Raw genomic sequence first — 13,254 nt, forward strand, 5'->3', positions numbered from 1 at the left:
CTTTTGACATATCACTTAAAGGATTAGAACAACAAACTATGTCGTCCATCAAGCCTCACAAGATATTCATTAACTGGTAAATTATTAGCATTACGTACTTTTTTCCAAAAAAAATCGGAGGAAAAATTGAAGAGTATTTTTTTCTTACATGTTTATTACTGCTTACAGGAGATCATTCTCAAAGTTCACATTTTTTATTTTACTCTTCCCCTTCTCCCAAGAAGAAACATTTCAAATCATAAACAGAAACACAAGAGGCTCTGCAGATGCTGGGAATCCACAGCAACACACACACGCAGCGCTGCAGGAACTCAATAGGTCAGAGAACATACACGGAAATGAATAAACAGTCAATATTATGGGCCAAGACCCTTCACCAGGACTGGAAAGGAAGGGGGAAAGATGCCAGAGTAAGAAAGTGAGGGGAGGGGAAGGAGGACAAGCCAGAAGCTGATTGGTGAAACCAGGCAGGTATGGGAAGAGGGGTATGAAGTAAGACGCTGGGAGGTGATAGGTGGAAAAGGCAAAGGGCTGAAGATGAAGGAATCTGATAGAAGAGGAGAGTGGACTATGAGAGAACAGAAGGAGGAGGAGCACCAGCGGGAGGTTTTGGGCAGGTGAGAAGAAGAGGTAAGAAGACGCCAGAGTGGGGAATAGAATAAGTGGGAAGGGGGAAAAGGTAAAATCAAATTAAATTTCAACCTTTTTTACTGGGAGACATGGCAGCAGTTACTAAGTGTGTAACATTGGGCCAACAAGCCAACAGATCTTGTGTTACAAACATTACACTACAGCCTTGCACAGAAACCTACACTGTGGATTATCTACAGAACAATAGAATTTCAACCTTCTAAAAAGACTGATATTTCCTTATCTTAAAAAGGGTTAAGGATAGGCCACATGTGAAAGACTAGAATAGCCCCGATCCAGATTAATCCCAGAACCCTGACCTTTTTAATTATAACCTGTTTAACCGGGTAACTCAGAATTTCAGGTTACACGGGCACCAATTAAAGTGAGAGAGAAAGAAGTCAAGATTTCCAAAAAAGTGCTGTAAAATTTGGAATGTAATTTTTTTCATTCCATTGTATGTGGCAACTTCCTACCACCATTTTGCTATCTGTTTATCCACTTAGAGTACTATTTTGGTATTACTAGCCCACTTCCACTTCCTTCAGGGAGGTGGCAATGCAGCATCCAGGCCAGAACCACCACATTCAAAGAAAGTTACTTTTGCCACACAGTAAAGCTGATCAACACCTCCACACCCCTAACCACCACTACTTTATCATTCCCTATCAGTCACCTAATGTACAGACACTCCTGTGCCTAGTGTCACTATACAGACATACAATCAATCTATGTACAGTACTGTGAAAAAGCGTAAAGTATATATATAGCTAAGACTTTTGCACAGTACTGTAGTAATTTTATGTATTGTACTGTACTGCTGCCGCAAAAAGAACAATTTTCAAGATATACGTGAGTGATGATAAACCTGATTCTGAGATGGGTCTCTATTGTAGACTGAGAGTGGGAAGGGGGCAGGAAGAGGGGAATCATGGTTGGGAAAAGAGGAATCATGTTTGGGAAAAGGGGAAGGGAGAGGGGAGGGAGTAGGAAGCACCAGAGAGACATTCTGTAATGATCAATAAACCAATTGTTTGGAATCAAATGTCTTTGCCCAATCTCAGGGTTGGGTGTGTCTGCACCCATGCAACCCCCACCCCACCACCCCTGGCACTCCTTCTCTGCCACCTGTCCCACACTCCTCCCATGGCACCCCAGACTCACCATTCCCAACATATGTTAGGCATATATGTGCCTAAGACCTTTGAAAATCCTACATACATATAAGCTATATTATGTAGTTATATTTATTGTGATTTTTCATTTTGTTATTGTGTTTGTTTTTTTGTACTAAATCAGATCCAGAAAAACAATTATTTTGTTATCCTTTCCACTTGTGCGCTGGAAATGACATTAAACAATCCTGAATTAGCCCGTTAACCGCACACTATTCACTAATCATCAGCACAATTAGTCACTTTACTCTAAATATCTATCGCACATAAACAAGTTTGTCCAAATCTCAGCTCTCTTCAGTAAATTGAATTTAAAGCTGCCAAAACCAGATCTTGAAATAGACTCTGTGCTCTATTATTCCAGTGCCTTAAGCAATGACAGATTCAACATTTTGTCAGCATTAGGCACACTGTGATCAGCTCATTAGATAAGTGGCCAACCTGAATATTCTTTCGAAGGTGCAGGGTGAGCAAGAATATCTTGGAACTCTTGGGCGGCACGGTTGCATCAGGGTAGAGTGGTAGCATGGCGGTTAGCACTATGTTCATAGCATTATGTTTAGCACCACCTATTAGGGTACAATTCCCCACTGCTGTCCGTAAGGAATTTAGTACCTTCTCTCTGTGACCGCGTGAGTTTCCTCCCACATTCCATAAACATACGGGTTCAGGTTAGTGAGTTGTAGGTTTGCAATGTTGGCGCCAGAGGTGTGGCAACACTTGGAGGCTGCCGCCAGCACACCCTCAGGCCATTGACACAAATGATGCATTTCACTATGTTTCGATAAATAAAACTAATCGTTTTTAATTTTAATCTTTAATTCACAATTGGAAATTGAGCTGATTAACTAGGCAATTCAGTTAATGACCATTTCTGACAACATAGATCTATAATTCCCTGAATAGTGTCACAGGTAGACAGGGTCGTAAAGAGAGCTTTTGGCAAATTGGGCTTCATAAATCAGGAGTTGGGGTGTTATGTAGACGTTGTGTAAATGCTGATGAGGCCTCTTTTGGAGTATTGTGTGCAGTTCTGATCATTTACCTACAGGAAAGATATCAATAAGATTGAAAGAGTACAAAGAAAAATTACAAGAATGTTGCCAGGTCTTAAGGACATGAGTTAAAGGTTAAAGGTTGACTAGGTTAGAACTTTATTCCTTAGAGAGTACAGAAAGAGGGGAGATATGGTAGGGGTTTACAAAATTACAAGGGGTACAAATAAGTTACCTCCAAAGGGACCGCAACCTTGTTGTGGTTTAGAGGCTTGTGTGCCTCAATGACCCAGAGTTGGCTGGAGTCAGGGCTTTATGCTTTGGCTCTTAATAGGGTCACCCATGACAAACAGGTCAAAGGGTATGGGCCAGACTAAGAGTGGTCCACCAGTCCTTCAGGTACGGGAGTTCAGTTCAGGGCTAACTACCCTGACTGGTCAAACAAAATTGTTAAGGAAGCAGCAATGAAGAATCCTTCTACAACTGAGAGCGACGGCATTCCTGAGTTTCCACCCCAGCTTCCTTCCCCCAGGACTTGCTTACTGACAGCAGGGAAGACTGAGAGGAAGCTACTGACATGATGAAGGAAGCCCTGAACACCACCACAGATGGAGGATCTTCATTGCTGTCCTAAATGCCAGCGGTGTAACGGGCATCCAAATCCAGAGAAATATGGTAAATGCAAGCAGGCTTTTTCCACTGAGACTGGATGAGATTAGGATGAGAAGTCATAGGTTAAGGGTGAATAGTGAAATGTTTAAAGGGACCTTCCTTCACTCATAGGATGGTGCAGGTGTGGAATGAGCTGCCAGTGGAGGTGATGGAAGCAGGGTTGATTGCAACATTTAAGTGAAATTTAGATAGGTACATGGAAGGGAAGGGCATGGAGGGCTAAGGTCCAGGTGCAAGTTGATGGGACAGGCAGTTTAAATGGTTTGGCATCGACCAGATGGGCTGAAAGGTCTGTTCTGTGCTATAGAGAGCTCTCTGACTCTATGACTCTATCTTATCAGTGCCTGGCATGTAATAACTCCACATAACCGTACTCCCACTTCCAATGTACTAACAAATGAAATATATTCACATTCACAGATATCCAACTGAATGGAACCTTTACTCACGTTTTCCCAGGTGAATCTTGCAGCCAGAAGATGTCATCGCTGGAAATGCCAAACTCACTCCCTGGAATCTTTCAAACAATAAATGATCACTCAGCAGTCAAAACACAACTTTGTTGTCTGTTGCAACAATATACACAGCATGCCGGATGGAGAGATCTGGACCCAAAAATATTTACTGCAGAAATGCCATTCTATATGATTACACAGACTGAATTTGAAAACGGCAAATAGGATTATACTCTGCATACTGGGAGCCAGATGGCAAATCAAATCATTAGCAGAACCACATAGTTCTCTCTCTGTTATTCCTTTTGTTGGTGCTTTGTGGGCAACATTAGTGCCAGAATGTGTGCTGACATCTGCAAGCTGCCCCCGGCGCATCCTGACCGGCACACCAATCGTGAGATAGAGCGCTCCAAGAGAGGAGGAGATGCACAGGTCCAGGAGCAAAGTCTAAAAGGGGAAAGCTTCGTGGGAACTCAGCTATAACCGGAGAGCTGGGAAGGTTCAGGCACAAAAGGGAGACGCTGCCTAGTGGAGCGGTCACAGACAGAGTGGTAGAGCTTTGGCTCATTCGACTTCAGCGAGCCAAGTGGGTAAGTGGACTTTTTTTTTTCTCCTTGTATTTTTTTTGGAGGAATAGAGAGCATGTCTGTATTTACTTTAGTATTTTGCTCTGGGTGACAGATGTGGGAATCCTGGGAATCTTCAGGTCTCCCAGATGGCCACACCTGCGCCAGGTACATTGAGATGCAGCTTTTGAGATCTGGAGCTGAGGCTTGATGGCCTACAGCTTATAAGAGAAAGTGAGCAGGAGATAGATAAGAGCTACAAGGAGTTAGTCACCCCAAGGCTGCAGGAGTTAGACAAGTGGGTGACTGTAAGGGAAGGGATGGGAAGAGCTCAGATAGTAGAGAGCACCCCTGTGGCCGCACCCCTCAGTAACTGTCATCTCTTTATTTCTTTTGATTGATTCTAAATGAAAAAATCAGCACAGACAGCTGATACAGGTAGTGAACTGCCTTCATACAATGCTTTCAATTACTGCATCCTCCAAATCTTCATTTTCATTGTAATATTCAAGATGATTGTGGATACCTTCCAATTCTTCGTAGTCCATAACTGGCTGAAGCAAGAAATTGGTTCATTTTCACTCCTATCCATTTCTGGCATCTCGAAGCCTGAATGCTTAAAACCGCATTAAGCAAAATAGTTTTGAATTGTCCAATTGCTTGTTTCTTGCCAACTATCAGTAACAAAAGCTCACTGTGTTTTGAACATAAACACACACAACTGACACAATTTAAAAACTGTTTGCTCTAAACATGGTGCAGTGTCAAGTACACGCAATTGACACTAGTTAGAAACTGTTCAGCAACAGTCTTCTGCCCCAATTAAGTGGCATGGTGTCCCAAACAAATGAAGGAAATCACAGCTATTTTCTCAATTGGTATTGTTCTTTAAGAGTTGTCTCAAATAAGTGACTGCCCCAATGAAACAATGGCCCAATTAACCGGAATCCACCGTATATACTAACATATACATACTTCGATAATAAATTTACATTGACTACACAAAGATCTATCTAACCCTTCTCTTCCCCCATAGCTGTTCTTTTTTCATCCATGTGCCTATCTCCAAGAATTTTAAATGTCCCTCATTTATCTGCCTGTACCATCACTCCTGGCAACGTGGTCCATCCACCCACCACTTTCTGTAAAAAAAAAATTACGTCTGTCACACCCCCTATGCTTTCCTCTAATCACTTTAAAATTATGCCTCATCACGTTAGCCATTTCTGCGCTGGCTGTCCATTCTATCTATGCCTCTTATCATCTCTATCAAATCACCTTTCAATGCAATTGCAACGATAACTACCCAAGTATTCCACTAAAGGAAGGGGGAAGAAGTCAGAATAAAAAGGGATTGGGGAGTGGAAGGAATTCAACTAGAACGCGAAACCAGGTAGGGAGGAAAGGTATAGGGCCAGAGAGGAAGGAATCTAACGGGAGGGATAGAAGAGCGGACATTAGGAGAAAGGGAAGGAGAAGGGCATCCAGAGGAGGTGATAGGCAGGTGAGATTAATTTTCATAGATGCTGCCTGACTTGCTGATTTCCTCCAGCATTTTGTGTGTGTTGCTCATCCAACTTTGGTTAACATGAGAGTCGTGTTCTTGAAGATGAATTTGAATGTGCATCAGAGTGTTGTAAACTCAGTCAGGTCCATCGCTTGCCTCCGTAGTATACAGGACATCTTCAGGGAGCAATGCTTCAAAAAGGAAGCGCCCATCACCCAGGTCACGCCTTGTTCTCATTGCTACGATCAGGGAGGAGGTACAGGAGCCAGAAGGCACTCAATGAGTCAGGATTAGCTTCTTCCACTCTGCCATTCGAGTTCGGAACAGACATTGAATCCATGAACGCTACTTCACTACTTCTTTAATTTTTATTTTTGTGCTACTTATTTAACTAATTCACCTTTTTTATATTATTATGCAATGCATTCTACTGCTGCTGCAAAGACAACAAATTTCATGGCATGTGCTGGTGATAATAAACCTGATTCTGATTCCATTTCCTGGTTACCATATTCCTAATGCAATTAATTTTTAAAAAAGGCCGCTGCCCTGATTTGATTTTTTATCATCCCCTTTTATTTATTCTGCATTCACAATGATCTTGGAAGCAGATTCCTCTCAGAATGTGTGGGCTTGTATTGGTGCTGCATCCTCACAGACAAGACCTGGTCCATGTATGTGTACTTGCTGTCAGTTGCTAGATCTCCAGTAAGGTGGGGAAAGCACTAGATAAATTTTCTCTTCTCGTTAATCCAGGGCTGATTTTATGAACATTTTTGTTGAAATCAATAGCAATTTTCACATTCAGATCTATTTATCAAATGTACAACACATACAGTGAAACACATCACAGGTTCAAAGGTTCATTTTAATATCACAGAATATATGCAGTATACAACCTGAAATTCTTACTCTTCAATGACATCCACAGAACCCAATAGAATGAATGATAGAAACATCAAAACCCCAAAGCCCACTCCAACTCCCTCCCTTTGCACAAGAAACAGCAGAAGCACTGACTCTCGGCATTTCGTTAACAACCATAAAATTATACGAGCAGATGTAGGCCATTCGACCTATCGAATCTGCTCCACCATTTAATCATGGGCTGATCCAATTCTTCCAGTCATCCCCACTCCCCTGCCTTCTCCTCATACCTTTTGTTGCCCTGGCTAATCAAGAACCTGTCTATCTCTCTGCCTTAAATGGACCCAATGATTTGGCCTCCACAGCCGCTCATGGCAACAAATTCCACAGATTTATCACCCTCTGACTAAAGTAATTTCTCCGTTTCTCTGTTCTAAATGGATGTCCTTCAATCCTGAAGTCGTGCCCTCTTGTCCTAGACTCCCCTACCATGGGAAATAACTTTGCCATATCTAATCTGTTCAGGCCTTTTAACATTCGGAGTGTTTCTATGAGATCCCCCCTCATTCTCCTGAACTCCAGAGCATACAGCCCAAGAGCTGCCAAACATTCCTCATACAATTATCCTTTCATTCCTGGAATCATTTTCGTGAATCTTCGCTGAACCCTCTCCAATGTCAGTATATCCTTTCTAAAATAAGGAGCCCAAAACTGCACACAATACTCCAAGTGTGGTCTCACGAGTGCCTTACAGAGCCTCAACATCACATCCCAGCTCTTATATTCTATACCTGTAGAAATGAATACCAACATTGCATTTGCCTTCTTCACCACCCACTCAACTTGGATACCTTTAGGGTATCCTGCACAAGGACTCTTAAGTCTCTTTGCATCTCTGCATTTTGAATTTTATCCCCACCTAAATAATAGTTTGCCTATTATTTCTTCCACCAAAGTGTATGACCATACATTTTTCCAACATTGTATTTCATTTGCCACTTCTTTGCCTATTTTCCTTTCAGGAAATCATGCTGGCTTTGTCCTATCTTGGCATGTGCCTCCAGGTACTCCATAATCTCATCCCTGGCAATTGATTCCAAAAACTTCCCAACCACTGATGTCAGGCCTACAGGTTAACAGTTTCCTTTCTGCTGCCTCCCACCCTTCTTAAATAGCAGAGTAACATTTGCAACTTTCCAGTCATCCGGTACAGTGCCAGAATCTGTCGATTCTTGTTAATACCTCTGCAATCTCTCCATCTACTTCCCTCAGAACCTGAGGGTGTATTCCATCAGATCCGGGAGATTTATCCACCCTCACTGCATTAAACTTTCTGAGCACCTTCTCAGTCATAATTTTCACTGCACATACTTCACTTCTCTAACATTCTTGAATGTCTGGTGTACTGCAGATACCTTCCACTGTGAAGACTGATGCAAAATATGCATTCAGCTCCTCTATCATCTCTGTACCCCTCATTACAATATCTCCAGCGTCATTTTCTATTGGTCCTATATCTACCCTCAACTCTCTTCTACCCTTTATATACTTTAAAAAGCTTTTAGTATCTTCTTTGATATTAGTCGCCAGCTTCCTTTCAGAATTCATCTTTTCCTTCCTAATGACCTTCTTAGTTTCCTTCTGCAAGCTTTTAAAAGCTTCCCAATCCTCTATCTTCCCACTGGCTTTGGCTTCCTGTATGCCTCTCTTTTGATTTTACTTTGGCTCTGACTTCACTTGTCAGCCACAATAGTTTCCTTATTCAATTCAAAACTTTCTTCTTATTTGGAATATATCTGTCTTGCACTTCCCTCATTTTTCACAGAAACTCCAGCCATTGCTGCTCTGCTGTCCTTCCTGCTAGTGTCCGTTTCCAGTCAACCTCGGCCAGTGTCCCTCTCGTGTCATTGTAATTCCTTTATTTCACTGAAATACTGACACATTGGAATTTAATTTCTCCTCAAATTTCAAAGTGAGCTCGATTATATTGTGATCACTGTTCCCTAACGGTTCCTTATTCGTAAACTCTCTTATCACCTCTGGATCATCGCACAACACCTAATCCAGCACAGCCAATCCCCTAGTGGGCTCAACAACAAGCTGTTCTAAAAACCATCCCTTAGACATTTTACAAATTCTCTCTCTTGAGGTCCAGTACTGGCCTGGTGTTCCCAATCCACTTTCATGTTAAAATCCCCAACGATTATCATGACATTGCATTTCTGACACGCCTTTTCTATCTCCTGCTGTAATTTGTAATCCACATCCCGGCTGCTGATGGGAGGTCTGTATATAACTGCCATTAGGGTCCTTTTACCCTTGCCGTTTCTTAACTCAACCCATAGAGACTCTACACCTTCTGATCCTACGTCATCTCTTTCTAATGATTTCATATTATTTCTTATACACAGGGTCACACCACACCCTCTGCAACACACCATGCGGTATCTCTATCAGGCTGACAGAACATCCTGTCTGTTCCCCTTACTACTGAATCCCCTAAGACTATTGAATTCCTCATCTTCTTCTCTCCCTTCTGCACCACAGAACCAGGCTCAGTGCCAGAGACCCGATCGCTGTGGTCGTCCTCAATCAGGTCACCCCCCTCAACAGCATGTTAGTCAGCTCCATTATGGGTACTAGCTTCTGTAGTGTCCAGAGTATCTTCAAGAAGCGATGCCTCAAAAAGGCAGCATCCATCATTAAGGACCCCCATCACCCTGCCATGCCTTGTCTTCATTGCTACCCTCCAGCAGGAGGTACAGAAACCTTAAGACACACTCAACTATTCACGAACAGCTTCTTCCCCTCTGCCGTCCGATTTCTAAATGGGCATTGAATCCAAAAAACACTACCTCACTAATTTTTTACTTGTATTTTTGCACCACTTAACTATTCAATACATTACTTACTCACATTTTCTTTTCTATTATTATGTATTGCAATGTACTGCTGCCGCAAAAACAATGAATTTCACGACATATGCCAGTGATATTAAACCTGATTCTGATCTGCAGACATGTAGAGCAGTTAAAGGTTGGGAGCCTGTCAAAACTTTCCCACCCTTTAGAGAAGTGTCCAATTTTTCATTCTCCTTGAGGGGTGCTAAAGACTGGTTTTGTAATGCAGAAATAAAGATATCCATCATATGGTTCAATGTCAAGCCTATCAACACTTGGTCTCAAGGGAAATCAAAACATTCTGACATGCTCTTCTCTTCATACAAATTTTTTTTCTAATAATGGCCAGTTTTGACAGCGTGAATAAAAAATTAACAAGTATTCATGTAATGGATCGAATGCAAAGCAATTAAATACTTACACTTGCAGGATACCTCGGTCTTCCTCCAGTTGCTAAAACAATGTTTTCGGCTGTGAGAAGGCTCTGTAAAAATAATTTGTTGCTCAAGAAATCAGATAAAGTTGTAAGGGACACACTGGTCAGAATTATAAGGCCATAAGATATAGGAGCAGAATTAGGACATTTGGCCCATCGAGTCTGTTCCAACATTTCATCACAGCTGATCCATCCTCTCTCTCAGCCCCAATCTCCTGCTTCATGTCCTGAATAATCAAGAATCTATGAACTTCTGCCTTAAATATACACAATGATTTGGCCTCCACAGATGCCTGTGGCACAGAGTTCCACGGATTCACCAATCTCTGGCTGAAGAAGTTCTTCCATACCTTCATTCCTTACCAAATTACAATGGCATGAGGGGGGAATTGGCCAATGTTGACTGGAAAGGGACACTAGCAGGAAAAACAGCAGAGCAGTAATGGCTGGAGTTTCTATGAAAAATGAGGGTCTGGAAAAATGAGAGAAGTGCAAGACAGATATATTCCAAATAAGAAGAAATTTTCAAATGGAAGAAGGACATTACCATGGCTGGCAAGTGAAGTCAGAGCCAAAGTAAAAGCAAAAGAGAGGGCATACGAGGAAGTCAAAGCTAGTGGGATGATAGAGGATTGGGAAGCTTTTAAAAACTTGCAGAAGTAAATAAAGAAGGTCAATAGGAAGGAAAAGATGAATTATGAGAGGAAGCTGGCAACTAATATCAATGAAGATACTAAAAGCTTTTTTGTATATAAAGGGTAAAAGAGAGTTGAAGGGTGATATAGGACCAATAGAAAATGACGCTGTAGATATTGTAATGAGAGACTCAGAGGTAGCAGAGGAACTGATTGAGTATTTTGCATCAGTCTTCATAGTGGAAGACATCTGCAGTATACTGGACATTTAAGAGTGTCAGGGAAGTAAATACGTGCAGTGAAAACTACGACTGAGAAGGTGCTTAGGGAGCTTAATGGTCTGAGGGTGGATAAATCTCCCGGATCTGATGGAATGCACCCTCGGGTTCTGAAGGAAGTAACTGGAGAGACTGTGGAGGCATTAACAATGATCTTTCAAAAATCGATACGATTCTGGCATTGTATTGAATGACTGGAAAATTGCAAATGTTACTTCACTGTATAAGAAAGGTGGGAGGCAGCAGAAAGGAAACTATAGACCTGTTAGCCTGACATCAGTAGTTGGGAAATTGTTGGAATCGATTGTTAGGGATGAGATTACAGAGTACCTGGAGGCACATGATAAGATAGGCCAAAGGCAGCATGGTTTCCTGAAAGGAAAATCCTGCCTGACTAACCTACTGCAACTTTTTTGGGAAATTACAAGCAGGGTAGACAAAGGAGATGCAGTGGACATGTGGTACTTGGATTTTAGGAAGGCCTTTGACCAAGTGCCACATATGAGACTTCTTAGCAAGATAAGAGCCCGTGGAATTACAGGGGAGTTACTAGCATGGGTGGAGCGTTGGCTGATCAGCAGAAAGCAGAGAGTGGGAATAAAGGGATTTTAATCTGGCAGGCTACCAGTTACCAGTGGAGTTCCACAGGGCTCGGTGTTGGTTCCGCTGCTTTTTACGATGTATGTCAATGATTTGGACTATGGGATTAATGGATTTGTGGCTAAACTTGCTGATGATACAAAGGCAGGTGGAGGAGCGGGTAGTGTTGAGGAAACAGAGAGCCTGCAGAGAGACTTAGATAGTTTAGGGGAATGGGCAAAGAAGTGACAAATGAAATACAATGTTGGAAAGGGTATGGTCATACTCTTTGGTGGAAGAACTAAATGTGCAGACTATTATTTAGATGAATTCAAAATGCAGAGATGTTAAGAGACTTGGAGGCCGTTGTGCAGGATATCCTAAAGGTTAAACTCCAGGTTGAGTCAGTGGTGAAGAAGGTGAATGCAATGTTGGCATTCATGTCTAGAAGTATAGAACATAAGAGCAGGGATGTGATGTTGAGGCTCTATAAGGCACTCGTGAGACCACACTTGGAGTATTGTGTGCAGCTTTGGGCTCCTTATTTTAGAAAGGGTATACTGACATTGGAGAGGGTTCAGAGAAGATTCACGAGAATGATTCTAGGAATGAAAGGGTTACCATTTGAGAAACGTCTGGCAGCTCTTGGGCTGTAATCCCTGGAGTTCAGGAGAATGAGGGGGGGGGGTCTCATAGAAACATTCCAAATGTTAAATAAAGAGCCCAACACTGCTCCAGGTGAGGCCTCAGCAGTACTTTATAAAGCCTCAATATTTATCCTTATTTTTATATTCTAGTACCTCTAACAGTATTTGCAACTATAGATCGATTGTGAGAATATACCAAGTGCTCATGGGGCCAAACAATCGCACAGTGAAATGACTGGGCCTCCTTTGTGTGTGAGGCTCTCTCCATTTCGCCTGTGGGCTTTCCACTGTTTTTCGCTCAGCAGCCCAGTTCATTGTACCTACACGGTAAGTTGCCCACTGTGTACTGTTACCAACGTGATTACTCCATTGTAAAAAACGTTCCCTCCTCCTCCCCTCTTCTATTCCCCACTCTGACCTTTTACTACTTCTCACCTGTCTATTACTTCCCACTGAGTTCCTTCCTCCTATGGACCACTCTCCTCTCCTATCAGATTCCTTCTTCTCCAACTCTTGACTTTTCCTACCCACCTGGCTTCACCTATCACCTTCCAGCTAGCCTCTTTCCCCTCACCCCACCTTTTTATTCTGGCATCTTCCCCCTTCCTTTCCAGTCCTGAAGAAGGGTCTCAGCCTGAAACGTCAACTGCTTATTCTTTTCCATAGATGCTGCCTGACTGCAGAGTTTTTCCAGTGTTTTGTGTGTGTTGCTCTGGATTTCTATGTTTGTCTCTTACTCCTTAATATTTACATCATTTCTTCTCAGTCATTCTCTTCACGCTCATATGCTACATTCCCAAACACAGGAGAAAAAGAACAGAGGTAATTATAGACCTATTGTTCAGTAAAGACTGGGGAAACTGACCTTGTGTCACCTTGACTGAGAAACCAAAAAAATTTGGTTATTTAAGA

At 42.2% G+C, this 13,254-nt stretch overlaps 1 protein-coding gene across 3 annotated transcripts in view; it reads right to left on the reverse strand.

Annotated features, from left to right (window-relative positions):
• txnrd2.2 (thioredoxin reductase 2, tandem duplicate 2) overlaps positions 1 to 13,254 on the reverse strand; it is a 180,647-nt gene that overhangs the window by 95,979 nt on the left and 71,414 nt on the right. For all 3 annotated transcript variants that reach the window (XM_073051874.1, XM_073051876.1, XM_073051877.1), the window contains 2 exons: positions 10,189 to 10,251; positions 3,922 to 3,989 (listed from right to left, as the gene is read on the reverse strand). In XM_073051874.1, coding sequence (XP_072907975.1) covers positions 3,922 to 3,989; positions 10,189 to 10,251 — 131 coding nt within the window. The remainder of the gene's footprint in view (positions 1 to 3,921; positions 3,990 to 10,188; positions 10,252 to 13,254) is intronic.

The sequence above is a fragment of the Hemitrygon akajei genome, chromosome 7, assembly GCF_048418815.1.
Source record: "Hemitrygon akajei chromosome 7, sHemAka1.3, whole genome shotgun sequence".
In the NCBI taxonomy this organism is placed as follows: domain Eukaryota; kingdom Metazoa; phylum Chordata; class Chondrichthyes; order Myliobatiformes; family Dasyatidae; genus Hemitrygon; species Hemitrygon akajei.